General features: G+C 37.0%; 2 protein-coding genes across 5 annotated transcripts; both read left to right on the forward strand.

Moving 5' to 3' along the window:
• Positions 1 to 1411: 1411 nt before the first annotated feature.
• On the forward strand, positions 1412 to 8225 carry si:dkey-13p1.4 (transmembrane protein 151B). The gene is made up of 2 exons (XM_051132709.1): positions 1412 to 1708; positions 4913 to 8225. Exons 1-2 carry the CDS (start codon positions 1604 to 1606, stop codon positions 6464 to 6466), a joined length of 1659 nt encoding a protein of 552 aa, XP_050988666.1. The 5' UTR covers positions 1412 to 1603; the 3' UTR covers positions 6467 to 8225.
• Positions 8226 to 9401: 1176 nt separating this feature from the next.
• On the forward strand, positions 9402 to 19157 carry heatr4 (HEAT repeat containing 4). 4 transcript variants are annotated; one of them, XM_051133521.1, is made up of 15 exons: positions 9402 to 9528; positions 9744 to 10085; positions 10182 to 10279; positions 10678 to 10850; positions 11436 to 11585; positions 13085 to 13228; positions 13428 to 13604; positions 13750 to 13919; positions 16449 to 16553; positions 16651 to 16769; positions 16844 to 17024; positions 17123 to 17192; positions 17997 to 18186; positions 18282 to 18360; positions 19012 to 19157. In XM_051133521.1, the coding sequence occupies exons 2-15, from the start codon at positions 9774 to 9776 to the stop codon at positions 19102 to 19104; spliced, it is 2061 nt and encodes a 686-aa protein (XP_050989478.1). In that variant the 5' UTR covers positions 9402 to 9528; positions 9744 to 9773; the 3' UTR covers positions 19105 to 19157. The 4 variants fall into 4 exon arrangements, with proteins under 4 accessions (XP_050989478.1, XP_050989474.1, XP_050989477.1 ...); XM_051133517.1 differs by having other exon boundaries at positions 9744 to 10279; XM_051133520.1 differs by having other exon boundaries at positions 9744 to 10279; positions 13765 to 13919.
• The last annotated feature ends 221 nt before the right edge of the window (positions 19158 to 19378 follow it).

The raw sequence follows: 19378 nt of genomic DNA on the forward strand, positions 1-19378 counted from the left end.
ATATATAACTACAGTATAACATAAAATAGCGCAAATAGTTGTATTTTTGTTGTAATTGTTGTATATTTCTGTATTGTATTTTGTATTTTATTGTACTTTCCATTCATTTATATTACTAGAGCCTTATTATATTTTCCCCTTTCTTATTATGTTAAAAATATTAAACAAAAATGTATAATTTAAGGCTTGGCATAAATGATGATTATAGTTAAGAAAAGTTTTACAGACATAATGTCTCAAAATCCATGTCTTAGTATCACTGGATTTCCTGATCACTTTTGCAAAATATATGTTTATCATCAGTGAAGTTCATCTGTCTATTAACTTGATATATTAGCAGGAAATCACCTTCAATAAAAGCATTTTTGTCTTATAAAAGGATTAATATATAAGTAGTAAGTCTGAAATTAGTTAATAGTTACATTTGTGTTGAATACACACTAACGTTAGTTTTTAAAAAGTAAGATTTTTAATGTTTTTTAAAGACGTTTCTTCTGCTCACTAAGCCTGCATTTATTTGATCCAAAGTACAGCATAAACAGTAGCATTTTGAATTTTTTAAATAGCTGTTTTCTATTTGAATATATTTTAAAATGTAATTTATTCCTGTGATTTTAAAGCTGAATTTTTAGCATCATTACTCCAGTCACATGATCCTTCTGAAGTCATTCTAATAGTCGGCACCGATAGCGCAACTGTGCTGCCGGCGACCCGAGTTCGATTCCCGTCTCGAGGCCCTTTGCCAGTCCCAGCCCCCTCTCTTCACCCAATGCTTTCCTGTCTGCTCTCAACTGTCCTATTAAATAAACACAAAAACCCCATTAAAAAATAAAATAAATCATCCTAATATTCTGATTTACTGCTCAAAAAACATTTTTTATTATTTATTCGATTTTTTCAGGTTTCTTTGATGAATAGAATGTTAAGAAGAACAGCACTGATATAAAATAGAAATATTTTGAAACATTATAAATGTCTTTATCATCACTTTTGATCAATTGAAAGCATCCTTGCTAAATAAAATTATTCATTTCTATAATTTCTTTCCCAAAAAATAAAAAGTAAAATGATACTAAGCTTTTGAACGATATTTAGTTGAGATCACAGGAATAAAGTACATTTTAAAATATATTCAAATAGAAAGCAGTTATTTTAAACAGTAAAATATTCCACAAAAAACATTAAAAAATAAACATTATAAATCTTACTGTTTAAAAACATTTGACTGGTAGTCTTCACAGACCCTATGACAAACATGGCAAAACAAGGAACATCTTTTCTCTAATTATTCTGAGGTACTGGTCACATCTCGTGTAGTTCAGTGAGTTCAGTATAAACACAAATCAAAGAATCAGCTTTGGTCTCCATGAGACTTTGGAGAGCAGTTGTCGTTTTTTTTTCCTCCGTCCTCCGCAGTCTCCCCGCGGTCTCCGCCCCCCCAGTCTGCCTGAATGGGAACACCCAGAGCGGGATCCCCGGCGTTCCTGGCATCCATCCCAAACAACAGCACAGCCGGACAAAACAACGTCCTAAAGCGTATTTCATTGAGAAAGCGGCGTATTGCAGATAACATATTTGACTGCAATGTTACACCTGCCGCAGGATGTTGTCTCTAGATCTGGAAACTGATACTACTGCGGAGGACACAGCGCCGAGCACCCCAGATGGTGGCGCGGAGACACCGGCCAGTCTCGATGTGCTGGAAGAGGTATGAGATGAGTCTTATGAGTACTAGATGTACCATAGTCATCATGGAGGAGAGGGGATTTCTGCATTATAACCCCCTGTAGACTCGAACTGTCTTAGTGTGCTTTGACTTGTTCCAGTAATAGGCTGGGCAGAGTAAAGGTATGTCTGGAGGTTTAAAAATGTAATAGTTAATTCACTTATATTTTGTTATTTAAAAGAAGCTGTTAAATGTAATGTAACGTTTTTTAAGCAATGCCTCTGCTTCCAGTTGATGCATAAACTTTATAGTGCACAAGTTATTCATAATCATCTATAATATAAACTCTTGAGTTCTTTGCAGTAGTCAGAGATCACCGACTGCAGATCATAACTAGAAAACCTAATGTTTGAATCTGATTTAGGCTGTATGCTCTACACTTCATTCTACAATGACAATAAATCTGAGAACACTCCAGGAAGGACAAACAGATTTAAATTGGGATGTGCATTTGCATTTTACATCAGGTATATCTCTAAATCTGTCATATTCACAGCCCTCAGCCGATTTTGTGCATTGATCAACACTTCTGAAATACACTGCTGTAGCTTTATTATGGAATTCCCACTGGTAAAAAGATTATATGCCTGTTAGCTTGAAAATCACCCTCACTTTGGAGTTAGAGTAGATATATTCGACTCCGTATTTTGGATAAAACCTTTCATATGTCACACTAAATACCCTGCCAGCGATACTGATTCCAACCCGCATCTCTGATATTAATGTTTTTTGGTGCATATTGCCTTGTGAAGCCTTCTGGTATGGCCTGCCAGTTCTGTGAATGTCCCTCAGCTCATCTTTCGCACAAATCCTGCATGCTGGAACTCAGAACTGTGATTTGATCTTCTCTGAAAACTGCATTTAGACTGGTACGTCGATTTGATCTGGTATTTTTAGATGTTATTCTATAATAAAACAAAGAGGGGGAAGTATATATTGAGGAGTAGATTGGTGAAGGAATGTTTGTTGTTTGCATATTCATTTTTCTAGGCATCATCAGATGAGCAGATGCTTTAAATTGAACTTCATTTATTTTGAGATAAACCGAAAAACAAAATCAATGCACCACATTTGGTATTCTTTGAAGTTGTTACTAAGTTTCAGCTGTAATCTGCTTAGGCATCTCAGATCATAACCATATTATGTCCAAAGTTTCACTTCGTGAGGATAAAACAGGTTTCTACAGTATGCTTTTGAATGGCTGACTGTTAGCTCTGTCACAGTATTCTCTTTCATGTGGGATTTCCATTATTGATGTTGCACCTCGCTCTCCCCTCTTTAAAAGCCTTTCAACCCTTATAAATATCAGAAGCTGTGGTATTAGCTGCTGAAATGTACACACACTTATTGGACAACAACACCATACATTTTCAACTCGTAGTCTCAGAGCCAATTTTATACTCAAAACACGAACTTCTTCAATTTTTGATCAGTTAAGTTTAATAAAACCAGCCTCTTTGTATGTTTAATTCAGTGAGCTCACAATAATAGCTGACATTTTTTATCATCATTCGTATTCAGTAGCTCAGTACCCTTGAGTGAGAATCAAACCCACAAACTCAGAATTAGGAGCAAAGGTTATTTTCCGCTTACGAACAACTTCTGTGCATTGCCAAAGATTTGTACAAGTCACACAAAAGCATTGCTGAGCTATTCTCCTGCAGGTTTTGAATACAAAAAAATCAATTTGATAGATTTTGTCTGGCATTGATTGAAGACTCAAGACAAAGTTGCAATGACATTCACCATGTTTTGCTTCATCCATATCATTGCCTGGATACACAGCGCTCTATGATTTTCACGATGCGGAAAAGAAGGCAGAAATTGTGGGATAGCATTGTAAAAATGGAATTACCTGTAAAATGGTCAAAGGGTTAACCAGTTTAATACAGGTCAACTATCTGAAACAAGCGAGTGCATGTCTTGGTTTAATAGATATAATTTGAAGGCTTTGTGCCAGGACGTACTGTAAGTAATTAAGTCTGAACTGAGGGTTTGCTACAAATCCTCAGTCTTGTCAGGCCCCACTTTCTCACATAGATCTATATCACTCTAGTCATGTTAAGGGTTTACTGTCAGAGCGTTGTCTGCACTTTATTTGAATTAGACTCAAATCAATGTCCATTGCAACCTTTATTTAGATGTAAAATTTATTTTATTTTAAATGTATTTTATTATTTTTAGAGTTGTACATTAAGCTATTGAATGTAATAGGATATTTAAGAGGAGCATAAGATGCACTGGACATCTGAGACAGCTCAGTTTTCATTTTATTTTTAGTAATTTTGTTTGTTTTCATAACCCTTTTTAGCTTTAAAGGATTAGTTCACACCAGAATTTAAATTTCGTGATAATTTACTCACTCCTATCCAAGATTATGGTTGTGACGATATAGGATAGTATCGTGTATCTGAAGAAAAAGGGTCTTATCTAACAAAACAATTGGCCATTTTCAAAAAAAAAAAAAAATAAATATAATATAAATATAATATATATATACTTTTTCACCACAAATACTCATCTTGCACTAGATCTGCATTCACAACTTCACACATTACATAGTCACGTTTGAAAGTTCATGCGTGACGTAGGCGGAAGTACCGACTCAGTGTTTACAAAGCGAATGTGCAAAGAAAGTCAAACGCCCTTTACAAAAAAGCTAAAACAACGATGTTAGATGATTTTGAAGTTGGAAGAGAAAATGTTTTTCGCCTAATTTTTTAAAACTTTTTTAACCTTTCTAACATGATTACGTAATGCATTAAGTTGTAGACACGCATCGCAGAGCTAGTGCAAGACAAGCATTTGTGGTTAAAAAGTATATATATATATATAGTTTTTAGAAAATGACAGATTGTTTCACTAGATAAGAACTTATTCCTCGGCTGGGATCGTGTAGAGCCATTTGAAGCTGCACTGAAACTGCAATTTGGACCTTCAACCAAATGATCCCTATTGAAGTCCACTATATGGAGAAAAATCCTGGAATTTTTTCCTCAAAAACCTTAATTTCTGATCTGAAGACATTTAATCACCAGTATCATTGCCTCATAAAAGTGACGCTAAATCACTCATTGTTTGTTTTGTATTTATCACCTCTTGTTGTCTTATTCACAGTATTCACAACAAGCCTGTGTGCCTTACAATAGGCTGATTACTGTTTCTCTTTCTCATTATTCCTTGTAGCAATGGCCAATAAAGCAGTCCCTGAGTGCCTCTATGTGCCGTGATACGCACTGGCGATGCCTTCTCCTTTCTCTGCTCATGTACAGCTGCCTAGGTGCCGTGGCCTGGTGTCAGCTCACCCAGGTCACCAAGCTAAGCTTCGATTCCTCCAGTACTTCCCTCACAGCCTCAATGAACTCTCTGAGAGGAGGAGGCCGTGCCATGATATACCACGACAGCCCTTGCTCTGATGGTTACGTGTACATCCCCTTGGCCTTCCTGCTCATGCTCTACGCCGTTTACCTTATGGAGTGCTGGCACTGTCGCGCCCGCAGCGAGTTGCAGTGCAAGGCCAACATAGAGAGTGTGTACGAAAGGGTTCTGCGTATGCGCCAAGCCCGGCCGTGCGTCTGGTGGAAAGCCATCAGTTACCATTTCGTACGCAGAACTCGACAAGTAACGCGTTACCGGAATGGAGATGCCTACACGACTACGCAGGTCTATCACGAGCGTGTTAACACGCATGTGGCGGAGGGCGAGTTCGACTACAGTCGATGTGGAATGAGAGATGTTTCACGCAACTTGCGGGGGCTGGAGGCACACGCGGCAACACGGTTGCATTTTTCAAAGTGCTTCAGCTTCTCTGGAGCAGGACCTGAAAATGCATACCTCAACCAACGTGCCAGGTTCTTCTCGGAAATTGAGGGACTGGATGACTACATGGAAGCCCGTGAGGGCATGCTGCTGAAAAACGTTGACTTCAAAGAGCACCTCATTGCTTATGTGGATCCCGACCAATTGCCATGGTACACCTCGCGGGTCACCTTCTGGTTGGCGGCTCTCCTCATGCTCTCCTGGCCACTGCGAGTACTAATCGAGTACCGGACTGCGTTTGTGCACTATCAAGTTGAGAAACTCTTTGGACTTGAGTATAGCAACAACAGCCCATCTCCAGAAGCCGACGCCACTACGAGGAACACTCGTTATGGCCTACCGAGAGTAGAAACCATCGACAGTACGGAGCTGGAATGGCACATTCGTTCAAACCGCCAGCTTATACCAAGCTACTCGGAGGCCATGCTGATGAACCTAGGAACTTCGGGGTCAAATCACAGAGACAGTATTTCCTCCAACCGCTTGCTGTTGGACAGCTGCTCAGCGCAGAGTTACGGGACGTTGGTGCAGAACTGTGAGCACTGTTGCCAACACGAAGGCGGACGAAGACGGCCGACTATCAGCTCAAGCTGTTCCTCCATCTTCTCTCGCCACACCTTCCACTCCCGTTTGTCTCTGGACACCTCGCACTTCTCGCTGTGCCGCATGTATGGCTCCAGGCGCACCATGGGACTGTGGAGGAGCCGCAGTAGTACACTTACAGAGCGTTGTTGTCCTGATGAGCAGTGCTGCAGGTCTTACACCAGTCAGCTTGCACTTAATGACAGCCCGCCGAACTACCAAGACGCTCGCTTCTTCCCAGTCCTCATTGTACATCGACCTGAGGGCTGTGGGGACTCCTCTGAGGTGAGGAGATATTACGTTCGCAGAGGCTCCTGTTGTGTGGAGACTTCGGTTTAAAGTGGCTTTAAAAGTTTGTTAAACATTATTATTTGCACTACGCAGAAAGTGGACTTGATGGCTGTTTCATTAGTATGAGGAATTGCTTGATGCCAAATTGATGAAGTGTATTCTCATGAACTTAGTCTTGCTCTAACAGCTAACATGTGCAAAATTATAAATGTGGCTTATTCAGTGCAGCACTGAAGAGTTTTTTGTTTAGATTTTGGTTTCAATTAAAGGGCTGGATTGCAATTATCAATAAATAGAACCAGCTCTTCATACTGTTTACGAACAGCTGGCTGACAAATGTGTTAGCTTCAATAAATTAATTTAAAAGAAAATCTATCAACAAACACATCACATTTAAGTCGGAAACATGCATTGCTTGTTATAAATGTTTGTGGTCACTGAAGGAAAGAGTTATGACTGCAGACTTGCTCAAAGGACAAAGACAGAAAATAAACTCAAAAGCTGCCATTTGACTTTGTTACTAATGTGAAATAGTTTTTAAAGAAATAAACATCAAATAAATTCAAAGTACATTATAGGTAACAAGTTATATTCATGAATATATGTATATACAGTTCTGCTGTATATATTTTCTATATTACTGCATAAATATGACAAATTTTCACACAAGTCCTGTTAGTCATCCCATTGATTGAAAATGTCTCTTAACAGATGGATTCTAATTTCGCCTTCAAATTAACTGCTAATCGTAGAGATTCACATACTTTTGCCACTCACAGATATGTAATATTGGATCATTTTCCAGATGACAAAGTATATATCTTTGCCTCATTTGTTTGATTGGAACATCTTTGTCTACTTTCAGGACTTGAAAATCTGATGATGTTTTGGTTCATATTTACGCAGAAATATAGAAAATTCTAAAGGGTTCACAAACTTTTAAGCAGCAATATATATACATACATATATACATGAAGAAGAAGATCATTATTATTATTTTACAGTTAAATGTTTATTTTTATATTTGTGACGCTGGACCACAAAACCAGTCAGCACGGGTATATTTGTAGCAATAGCCAACAATACATTGTATGGATCAAAATTGTATTTAAAAAAATATGCCAAAAATCATTAGGATATTAAAGATCATGCTCCATGAAGATATTTTGTAAATTTCCTACCGTAAATAGGAATTACTAGTATAGTAATATACATTGCTAAGAACTTCATTTGGACAATTTTAAAGGCAATTTTCTCAATATTTTGATTTTTTGCACCCTCAGATTCGAGATATTCAAATAGTTGTATCTCGATCTTGAAAGCTTATTTATTAAACTTTATAAAAATCTCAATTGAAAAAAAAAATAAAATAAAGTCCCTTATGGCTGGTTTTGCGGTCCAGGGTCACATTTGTTAATGCTAATCCACTGAATGAATATTTTGGCCTCAAAGAATTGTCTTTGATGCCTGATTTATATAAGCAAAGGTTGCATGGCAATTTGCTCACATTGTTTCAAGGAAGCAAGTGGATATGTATGCAGCTTGTTGGAAGTTCTTCCTCTAAAAAGGTTCCCAGAAACAGCAATATGGTTCTTCACACCTTGGTGTATCATTAGTGCATGTCTCTGTAACAGAAGACATCACATTTGAATTTACACTGGCTCATCAAATGAGAGAGAATCATCATATATAACAATTCCCCTTTAAACTAAATGTTATGGCCTAACTGTTTAAAGTATGGATGTGAGAAAGTCAAGAAATGCTGTTGAAATGGCAGTGACTGTTAAAAAAAATAGTGCAGAATAAAAATGCTCCAATGCTAAAACATGAAAATGTCTCCCGACCTTTTCTAATTTGTTTATTCATATAGTGTTTTCACGGCGCATCATCAATCGGCCATATTGGCGGCTCTTAACATAAACAATGCCACTGAATGGAATAAAATTCACATATTTTGCTGATTATTGTTGGTGAAAATAGTCAACTATTGTTATGTTTTGGGCTGTACTAATCGGTTGGACCAGTTAAAAAAATCTGGAGTACTATAGATGGCCAAATGTTATAACAAATCAAGGATAAGAGTGGAAAAAACTGAGGAACAAAAGGTGTTTGTGGTTGGCCAAACTGAACCAGGATTTCCAGGGCAAGAATTTTGACAACATTTGTGTTTGTTCTTATCATTTCCAACCAGGTTGGTAAAATATTAGACTAATATCTTAATTAATACTGCTCATACATATCTTCTTTACTATCTATTAACCTTACTTTGTCAAAATATTGGGCCATTTTCTGCTTACTAAGTCCTTCTCTATATTATTTAGCAGCTGCCACACTTTTTTCCGTGGTTTAGACAGCGTAAATTAGCAGAACAACGTATTCAGTAGTACTGACAATGCAGTCCATGCTGTTGTTTACATCCGAGTATCATGGCTGCGCATCCGGGTAACTGTCCAATTCGTGATGTAAGTGTAAATCCCCTCTATTAAACAAATATTTTACATTAATTTGTTCTGACTCATATATGTTGTGCTTAATAAATCTTTTAGCGATAGTTTTCCTACCTTCAAAGAATAGGACGATGGCATCTGGTTTGTGAGTCTAGTTAACGGAATGAATGATGTCCTTCGTTAATCTTTGAGCCAATCTCGTTCATAACAAGAAGTGAGGGGAGTTTATGCATGTAAGTGAATGATGACACAATTATAGCGATGTAAGGACGTTACTGAAACATTTCAAATTTATTAAGGCGATTGTTATTGTATTAACAAACCAAACTCACGATGCAAAGATGCAGTCCATATGACACATAAAACCCGTAACATGTCGCTACCTACTGGCTTCTAATATAAATTAGCGAATGAATCTTTTTGGTGAACCGAGTCAATGTTTGACTCACTGGGATGAATCAAATCTCCACCCCTAATAAGTTGACGTCAAGGAGCCACAGCAGCCAAAACAAACGCGTCCTGTTGCTATGCCAACATTTAAAGTGGTGCCAGAGCTGTAGTAACTATATCTTTGTCAGCGGTCAGCTTTTCTTTTCTTGTTTGATATAAACTGCTTTGAAATATAAAACCTTTTTAATGTGAGCTCTGTGCTGTGATTTAACGGTAGGTGACTGCTCATAATAGCCATAGTGGCACTTTTTTATTTATTTATTATTTATTTTTTACTTTCTATTGGTGTATTTCTTACCTTTATCATTTTAAATGGGTTTATCTTGTGTAGTGGTTTAAAACAGCATCCAGTTGTCTTTTGTTTTTAAGCCAGCAGGCTTTAAGAATCAAATAATCAATTTCTATTTGATCATCGTTTCCTTTTTTAGACAATTTCCCATAAGGCCTCACCGACAATCATGAATTTACAGCATGCAAAATGGAGACCAGAGCACCACAGCAAGCGCAGGGAGGACCGTCTGTACAAACAGCTTCTGAATAATGCAAGCCAGATCCTTTCTTTCTCCAAAGATGTTATGGACGAGATGGGGGCCATTTCATACAGAAAAGCTGACTTTAGCCGGCTTTTTCATGCCACAGGCCCCTTAGCACCAGATAGCGCATTAAAGAAAATAAAGAGGCGTGAGAACGGTGAAATACACTGCAACATCAATTGTTTAAACCAAGAAGGTGGTAGAATTTTAACACAGGCTCCTGCAGTGAACACTAAGGTATCTTTTATAAATCTTAGTGATCAAAGCAAGATGTATGGTGTGTTTAGAATAACAAAACCGTTCAGGGTGTTAAATGTGCACACCTGTCTGAAGGAATCCTCTATAGAGGATTGGGAAGCCCAGAACAGCAGGTGGCAGGAGTTTGCACAAAATAAGAGGAGTCAACTGCTGCAGCTGAGAAAACAACACCGGTAAGACTATTACTTTCATCAAAATAGTTTCTAAATTCATCATCCTTAATAAAATAGTCTACCAAAAAATGAACATTCTATCATTATTTACTCAACCTCATGTCGTTCCAATCTTGCATGACTTTCTTTCTTCTGTGGAATGTAGAAGAAAATGTTTTGAAGAATGTTGGTAACCAAAAATACAATGTTACTCAATGGGAACTGAAACTGTTTGGTTGACAGTATTATCCTTTATTTGTGGTCCACAATAGAAAAAAAATGCTTACAGGTTTGCTTATGTGACTGAGTATATGAGAGAATTTTCATTTTTGTGGAAACTGTTCCTTTAATGCATACATTTACTTAAGCCTCACTTGTATTCCACATAGATTTTTGTGGTGTCTGTCTTTATTTAACAGGATACCAGGTTATGTGCTCTCTCCAGTGAGCACAGATGTGCAGAACCGCTTAAATAAGACAGCAACCGCTGTGACCGCCAAGCACATTGACATCCCACAGGCCCCCCGGCTACAGGATATCTTGAATCCACGTGCCGTCGCAAAGAACGTCTCTGAACAAGAGATCTTCTTAGGTAGGCTTACATATGTATCTTGAATGTGACTATTTACTTACAGTTGAAGTACAGTGTTAGTGTTAAAAATGTCATTGTGACATGAAGAGCTTAAAGGGATAGTTCACCCAAAAATGAAAATTCTGTCATTAATTACTCACCCTTACGTCGTTCCAAACCCGTAAGACCTTTGTTTATCTTCAGAACACAAATTAAGATATTTTTGATGAAATCTGAGAGCTTTCTGACCCTGCATAGACAGGAAAGCAACTGACACGTTCAAGGCCCAGAAAGGTAGTAAGGACATCATTAAAATAGTCCATGTGATATCAGTGGTTCAACCTTAATTTTACAAAGCTATGAGAATACTTTCTGTGTGCATAGAAAGCTAAAATAATACCTTTATTTAACAATTTCCATGTCAGTTTTCATTGCCCATTCATGGCAGTACTATGATGCATGTGTGTGCAAAAGTATCTTAATTTGTGTTCAGAAGTTTTGGAACAATGTGAGGGTGAGTAATTAATGGCAGAATTTTTAATTTTGAGTACATTTAAAGGTTCATATGTGGGTCAAATATTTGTTTCTGTCTTCCACTCGCTTTAGCAGGAACTGGTAGAATGGTAAAAGCGAAACAGCAGGGTCTCAGATCTCCTGACTTCAGCGGACAGGATCCTGAGACATTCGAACAATCTGTGGATGAACTTTTCACACTTCGCTATGCAGTTGATCAATGGAGGAATGTCTGCAACGTCAGTAGGTATTTCTTTTCACAGCTTTGCGTGCCATACCTCTGCATACCTTATTATCAATGTTCAATTGAGGTCAAAAGTTTGCATCCCCCTTTTCATAATCATTAAAACTGTTAATTTTACTAAAATAAGAGGGATCACACAAAATGCATGTTATCGTTTATTTAGTACTGACCTGAATAAGATATTTCACATAAAATGTTTACAGTCCACAAGAGAAAATAATAGTTGAATTTATAAAAATGACCCCATTCAAAAGTTAACATCCCCTTGATTCTTAATAATGTGTTGTTACTTGAATGGTCCACAGCTGTGTTTTTTTGTTTAGTGATTGTTGTTTATGAGTCCCTTGTTTGTCCTGAACAGTTAAACTGCTCACTGTTCTTCAGAAAAATCCTTGAGGTCCCACAAATTCTTTTTTTGGTTTTCCAGCATTTTTCTGTATTTGAACCCTTTCAAACAATGACTGTATGATTTTGAGATTCATCTTTTTACACTGAGGACAACTGAGGGACTCATGCAACTATTACAGAAGGTTCAAACGCTCACTGATGCTCTAGAAGGAACCACAATGCATTAAGAGCCAGGGGGGTGAAAACTTTTTGAATTTGAAGATCAGGGTAAATGTAACTTTTTTTGTCTTCTGACAAACATGTAAGTATCTTCTGTAGTCTCTGAAGGGCAGTACTAAATGAAAAAAAATATATTATTTAGGCAAAATAAGAAAAATGTACGCATCTCCATTTTGTTCAAAAGTTTTCACCCCCCGAATCTTAATGCATGGTTTTTCCTTCTAAAGCATCAGTGAGCGTTTGAACCTTCTGTAATAGTTGCATATGAGTCGCTCAGTTGTCCTCAGTGTGAAATTATGGATCTCAAAATCATACAGTCATTGTTGGAAAGGGTTAAAATACACAAAAATGCTGGAAAACCAAAGAATTTGTGGGACCTCAAGGATTTTTCTGAAGAACAGCAGGCAGTTTAACCGTTCAGGACAAACAATGGAATCATGAACAACTATCACTAAGCAAAAAAAAAAAAAAAAAACACAGCTGTGGATCATTCAGGTAACAATACAGTATTGAGAATCAAGTGTATGTTAACTATTGTTTTCTCTTGTGGACTATAAATGTTAACATATTTTATGTGAAATACCTTATTCAGGTCAGTACTTAATACACAAAAACGTGCATTTCGTATGATCCCTCTTATTTCGGTAAAATAATTAACATTTTTAATGATTCTGAAAGGGGGTGCAAACTTTTGACCTCAACTGTATATTCATAGTCTTTAAATAAATTCCACTTTTATGAAGTCCATTAAGTAATACGCTTACCAAAAACATTGTCAGCTGAGATTTGTTAGCTACGAAGCAGAACTATAGATATCCAGTGTATGTTATTTGCAGGAAAGCACCTTGGGCACCTGCATACAATTTATTGCTTTTGCATTGATTGCTCACATGGAAACCCCTTTTGGAAAATCATTATCTGTTTCATCTAGAGTTGCCCTGGCAGAGAATGACCATCGAAGGCCTAAAAAGGGCTCTTAGTGACCCTAATTTCCCAGTGCGGCTGGAGGCTATCATAACTTGTGCATTGGAAGCTGTTAATAGACCACAAGAAGAGCTTGACCCTGGCAAAGCAGGTTAATCTGACAGCTAAAAACACATTTTTCAATGCATACAAAATAGAGATTTGTCATCACAGGAATGCATTTTAAATCGACATTTTAAAAGATATTCAAAAAAAAAAAATCACAATATTAGTGTTTTTACTGTATTTTTGATTAAACAATAGTATATAATATTACTCAAAAAGTGACAGCTAATTGCTTCTTTGTTCAGGTCAACATGGTAAGGGGTGCAAATTGAAGGCAGATCCTCAGGAGCTAAAGGCTCTCATTGTCTCAGCGCTTGATGACCCAGTGAAGAGAGTTCAGATGGCTGCTGCAGTGTGTCAGTGTGCCATGAGGACACCTAATGCACATGCCAGAGACATATTACGAAGCACTTTGAAGCAAGGTCTGTAGAAGGATATCAATGACTGAAACCTAAAAATATGTCTATTAAAACAACATTGGTTGTTAACAAACATTAATGTCACAGGTAAAGCAGCCTGTTCTATTTAAATGTTGATTTAAAACGACTATCATATGTTATGACTCAGACCCTTCTGGCACAGGTGCAGACAGCTGGGTGGCGGCACAGTGCTTGGCGATAGACGGTGATACGAGTCAAGCTGTCATACAGAGACTCCTGTCACAGCACTTTCTCAGAGACGCTCCTTCAGATCACGAGCAGTCTATGATGCTTCTCTCCAGCATCAGCAGCAAGACTGTAAGTGACTTCTCAGTGCTTTTTTAATAAAAGATTACATTGTTTATAACAAAAACTCATATTTTCTTTAAAGTTTATATCTCACAATTCTGATTTTTTTTCTCAGAATTGCATGATGTAAACTTTTATTCAGCAAGGATGCATTAAATCGATTTAAAATGCCAGTAAGGACATTTATAATGGCACTTTTTTTAAAAAAGCTGTTCTTTTGAACTTTCTATTTGTTAAAGAATTCTCAAATAATAATGCTTTCACCCAAAAAATATTAAGTGGCAACACAGATAATATAAAAAACATTTCTTGGTCAGCATATTAGAATGATTTCTGAAGGATCATGTGACACTGAAGTATTGAAGGCCCTTTCCGCCACTGAAAAAAAATAAATAAAAAAGGTAATTGCTAATTTTTATCTCAGAATTGCATGATACAAACTTGCTAGTTATAAAGTCCAGTCCTGAGGAAAAAAAAAACTGATATTTTCTCAGAATTTTAAGTTTATATCTCACAATTCAGATTTTTCCTCAGAATTGCGTGACAAACTCAGTTGTGAGTTATAAAGTCAAAATTGCAAGATCGCAATTGCTAGTTATACAGTCCAGTCCTGAGGAAAAAAAAAACTGATATTTTCTCAGAATTTCGAGTTTATATGTCACAATTCAGATTTTTTTCCTCAGAATTATGATATAAATTCGCAATTGCAATTATAATTATTATAATTGACCATCATTGACTATTTTTTTTTTTTATCAGTGATGAAAAAATCTGAAGGTGGTCCATCATTTTGACAGATTACACTGAGGAAATTGTAAATTGTAAATTGTAGCTGCAATCCCACCCCTGTTCAGTTGGCGGTGAGTGCACTCCAGTAGGGCAGCAGATCAAGGGATCCAGGACAAAAAAGAAACTGTCACAAATGTTTTCCTTTGCGTTTGATTACGCACAGGCGAGTAAACAGAAGCTACAACGATCTATCGCACCATATTAAAAAGCACCAAATGGTATTTATTGCTTGAATTTCCTAATGAAATGAATCTGAGACTTTGTTTCATATCAAAAGTAACACAAAGCCTAGCTTTTTGCTATTTATTGGAAGGAAGACGCACTGTACTGTTCTTTCATGAACTGAAAACAGCATAGACCAAAAGATGGATTGTAATTTAAGAAACAATAGTGGTTCATTAAAATCGAGAAATCGAACACTGTAGTATCCTGTAGCTTCATGATTAAAAAATGAAAATGTGAACAAAAATAAATGTGTTATTCTAATTAAAATATGAAAATTAAAATGAGGGGTAATAATAGTTTATGACAGAATTTTTAAAGGGGTAATCGGATGCTAAGTTCACTTTTACATGTTGTTTGAACATTAATGTGTGTTGGCAGTGTATGTACAAATCTACCCTATAATGATAAAAATCCATGCAGTGGTTTTTAAGTAATCTGTAAAAATAATATCCCCTTTTTCAAATCGAGCCATTTTCAGATGCCCGTCGGTGTGCCATCACACCGACAGAGGCCGCTCCCATGATGGTTGATTGACATGAGTGTTTTACCTCAGATCAGCTGTAACAGTCCACCCTCTTTGTTTTGATGCCGTAGCAGGGATGTAAGTTAGACAAGAATATCTCAGATTGAGCGATTGAGGTTTTGTGTTGCTGGATGTGATAATGTACGTAGTGGTCGTCATTTACTCCCGACATCTGAGCCGCTGAAGATGCAGTGGATTACGTTTGTTTGTGAAGGGAACGCACCTCCCGATCTACATATATCCGTCTATGTTCACACAAATTACTCATGATCCAGCTTCACTTACAGCAGAAGTGAGTATAAGGGTTTTTTTTTATGAATCTTTGCGATCACCGTTTCTACTAATGTGCTAGTTAGCAAGTTTAGCAGCTTGCAGAGCTCATTTGCATTTAAAGCAGCCTCGACCAGAATGAGATGATTTTTGCAGAGCTTATTTTGGCAAGGTAAAAAGGGTGTTGTATTATACAACCATTGAGAATTTTTAACCAAAGTATATTATAGACTTTTCATTAAGACCCTGAATAAACATGTCAACTTGTGGAAAATAGGCATCCGATGACCCCTTTAAGACCCTGTCCATCAAAATGACGGACAATGTTAAAGTCTAGAGCAAAGCGTTAAAGTCTGCTCACGATTAAGATTTTTTCCCTTAGAATTTTGATATAAACTCACAATTCTATTTTTTGTCCTTCAGTGAAATACTTCAGTGTCACATGATCCTTCAGAAATCATTCTAATATGCTGATCAAGAAATGTTTCTTATTATCTGTGTTACCACTTAATATTTTTTTGCAGAAACCATGATTTTTTAGAATTCTTTAACGAATAGAAAGTTCAAAAGAACAGCTTTTATTTGAAATATATATATATTTTTAAAGTGCCATTATAAGTGTCCTTCCTAGCATTTTGAAACAATTTAATGCATCCTTGCTGAATAAAAGTATTAATTTCTTTTTAAAAAAATCTTTCTACTCAAACCTTTGCATGGTGTATCCTATCCAGACACTAGTGCGCTCTCTTCTGGCAGAAGAGTTAAACAGCGCTAACTGGAGAACACGAGTTCAGGCCTGTACTAGCATTGCACAGCTCAGAAGTCCACTAAACAAGGTATCATAATGTAATTCTTCAGCACATTTCAGACAGCTGTATTCATATCTAATTTCTCTAATGATTGTAGAAAATACTGGAATTGCTTTTAATGCAGGATCTTTGCAACAAACTGATATACATGATGTGGAACGACTGGAGCTCTGCCGTTCGTCACGCTGCAGCGCTGGCTCTGAGTAAAATGGATGCGGCCAGCGAGATGCACAGTGAGCTGAGGTGACTATCTCTACCCAACAGACACATCAGAGGGTTTGGATTCAGTTCTCTCTTAACACACAATATCTCAACAGCACAAAGCTGGAGGAGGGTCCAACTGCTTGGCGAGTGGAAGCGCTGATCTTCATTGGTCAGCTCAATATAATGACACCCAAGCTACTGCCTACTTTCCTGCGGTGCTTTAATGATGACTTTGTGGCTGTGCGCAAACAAGCTTGCTTGACTGCAGCATCTCTAATGATGGATGACCAGTTGGTGAGGATGTAAAGCAGCTGTGCAGATGCACAATAGATCTTTGATGGCATATGGACAATAAAAGACTGACCAAATGTTCACATATAACATGTTCACAGGTCCTGGATCAGCTAATTTACCTGATGCAGAATGATCCATTATGGGAGGTGAAAGTGGAAGCAATAAATGGTAAGCTTGTAAATTAAATAAGGAAGAGCTCACCCAAAAATTGAAAAACTGCTGAAAATCTACTCACTATAAGGCCTTACAAGATATAAATGAGTTTATTTCTTCATCAGAACTGATTTGGAGAAATTTAGCATTACAATACTTGCTCAAAAATAAATCCTCTGCAGTGAATGGGTGCCGTCAGTAGAGTTCAAACAGCTGTTAAAAACATCACAATAATCCACATGATTGCAGCCAAAACATTTCTTCCAGTGAAAATATGAGTCCTCTATTTATAATATTGCTTTCTCCAGTGAAAACATCATCTCAACTGAATCAGGAGAGAAATATGCACAGATCAAGCACCGTTTACAAAACAAATTTCAATGAATTTTGATGTGAGAAGACAACAGGGAACCTTTTCACTGGAAGAGGTGTTATTATGAATTATGAACTAGTATTTTCACCAGAAGTGATGGTTTACAGTGAAAGCATGTTAATGATGGATTTGTTTAATACTAACATGCAGCTTTTCAATTCGCAAAAAAATAAATAAATAATTGATGGACTGAAGTCTTGTGAGTTATTGTGATGTTTTTATTAGCTGTTTGGACTCTCATTCTGACGGCACCCATTCACTGCAGAGGATCCACTGGTGAGCAAATGAGGTAATGCTATGTTTCTCCAAATCTGTATTGATTAAGAAACAAACTTTTTTGAGTGAGCTATTTCTTTAATACAGTTAATGTGTAGTCATTTTGTGTCTAAAAATGAATGTTACCATTTTTATTATTACATTAAGGAATTATTATTATATGAATTAAGCTTTAGGGCAAATAGGTTGGATGAACCCTGCTCTCCAGGAGTTGCTGATGTGGGCTGTACACCATGAGGAGGAGCCCAGTGTGCGCATTGCTGCCTGTAAGGCCCTGAGCACTTTAGGTGCAAAGGGCCCAGAGTTACAGCATTTCCTACAGGAGCGTTATGCACTGGAACCCAATGCTGACGTGCAAAGGTGTGTACTTGTTATTAGGCCACAATCATTACTATGTAAGTAAATCATAAGTAAAACAATTTTCTGAATGTATTCTAACAATATTTTGTACTAAGGCATATTGAAAGTCTCCTGAAAAAGCATGGATACAGTCTGAAGGGAAACGAAAGCAAGATTCATGAGATAAAGCTCCAGGTTAGTGCACTTTAGTGTGTTACCATGGCTTAAAGCACAGAAGCTGCTGGTTTATTTAATGCATTTCATTTTAGAACAGCAGTTCTCAACCTTTTGAAATTCTACCGTTGCTCAACACAATATTCAATTTAACCATAATTGATTTTGTGATTTTAGTTGTTTCAAGAACTGTTCTTCAATAAACTGTTCAATAAAAACAATGGGCAAGATGGAGGGAAAAATCCACCTTATTTTTCCCATAAGAGTGGGCGTGGTCATTTGTAAATTTTATGGGTGTGACTTCCGGTCTCATTCGCGGCCAGATATTTTTAGCTGTACGAAACAGTTCTTTTTGCTGCTTGATATTGAAAATTGGTATGTCTTACAATATTATTTGAATGTATTATCTTAATCACGAACACATTAGTTTGCATGCAAACAGTTTTACAGTTTACTGCACGTTGTTATTCTTCTCGGTATTCCCGTAGGCTTACTTCTACATTGAAGAATAAGGTGGTTATTTTATTTTTGTTTTATGTATTAGTAATAATTTACTCATTTAAATAGTTTCAAGACATCCTTTGGCCCCCTGGTTAAAAACTACTGCTCTAGAAATGAGTATCTGCACATCACACGCTAACTCCATGTTACTCTTTCTCTCTTATTCTGTAGGTGGAGCTGTTGTGTACAAAACACATCATTACACAGAAAGTGCTCTTAATGGAAGAGAGGGGAAAGCAGCAACAGCAAGAATTATTGTGCTGAATTCATGGTTTCATTTGTCCTACTATAAAGCCAGAATCAAATCTTTTAAGTTGTTCCACCTAAATATCATCCACTGCAGTCACTGACAATCAGTCAGCAGGCTTATAATGTCCAAAGTTGTTTTGATGAATCAGGTATGTAGATGTTCACTACTTATTTTACACTGATGGTATCCACCTAATTCAGCGCGGAAGTAAGCGTATGGGCGAGACTTCCTGTTCATTAGCTGCTATGTGGAAATTTCGACACAACATAAAACTGTTTGCACTACAAA

The sequence above is a fragment of the Labeo rohita genome, chromosome 17 (genome assembly GCF_022985175.1).
Source record: "Labeo rohita strain BAU-BD-2019 chromosome 17, IGBB_LRoh.1.0, whole genome shotgun sequence".
NCBI lineage: Eukaryota > Metazoa > Chordata > Actinopteri > Cypriniformes > Cyprinidae > Labeo > Labeo rohita.

Coding starts and splice junctions, on each gene's coding strand:
- si:dkey-13p1.4 (XM_051132709.1), top strand. CDS start 1,604: ATGTTGTCTCTAGATCTGGAAACTGATACTACTGCGGAGGACACAGCG. Junction 1,709..4,912: donor GTCTCGATGTGCTGGAAGAG/GTATGAGATGAG, acceptor TATTCCTTGTAG/CAATGGCCAATAAAGCAGTC.
- heatr4 (XM_051133517.1), top strand. CDS start 9,774: ATGAATTTACAGCATGCAAAATGGAGACCAGAGCACCACAGCAAGCGC. Junction 11,586..13,084: donor GAGGAATGTCTGCAACGTCA/GTAGGTATTTCT, acceptor TGTTTCATCTAG/AGTTGCCCTGGCAGAGAATG. Junction 16,770..16,843: donor GAGATGCACAGTGAGCTGAG/GTGACTATCTCT, acceptor ATATCTCAACAG/CACAAAGCTGGAGGAGGGTC.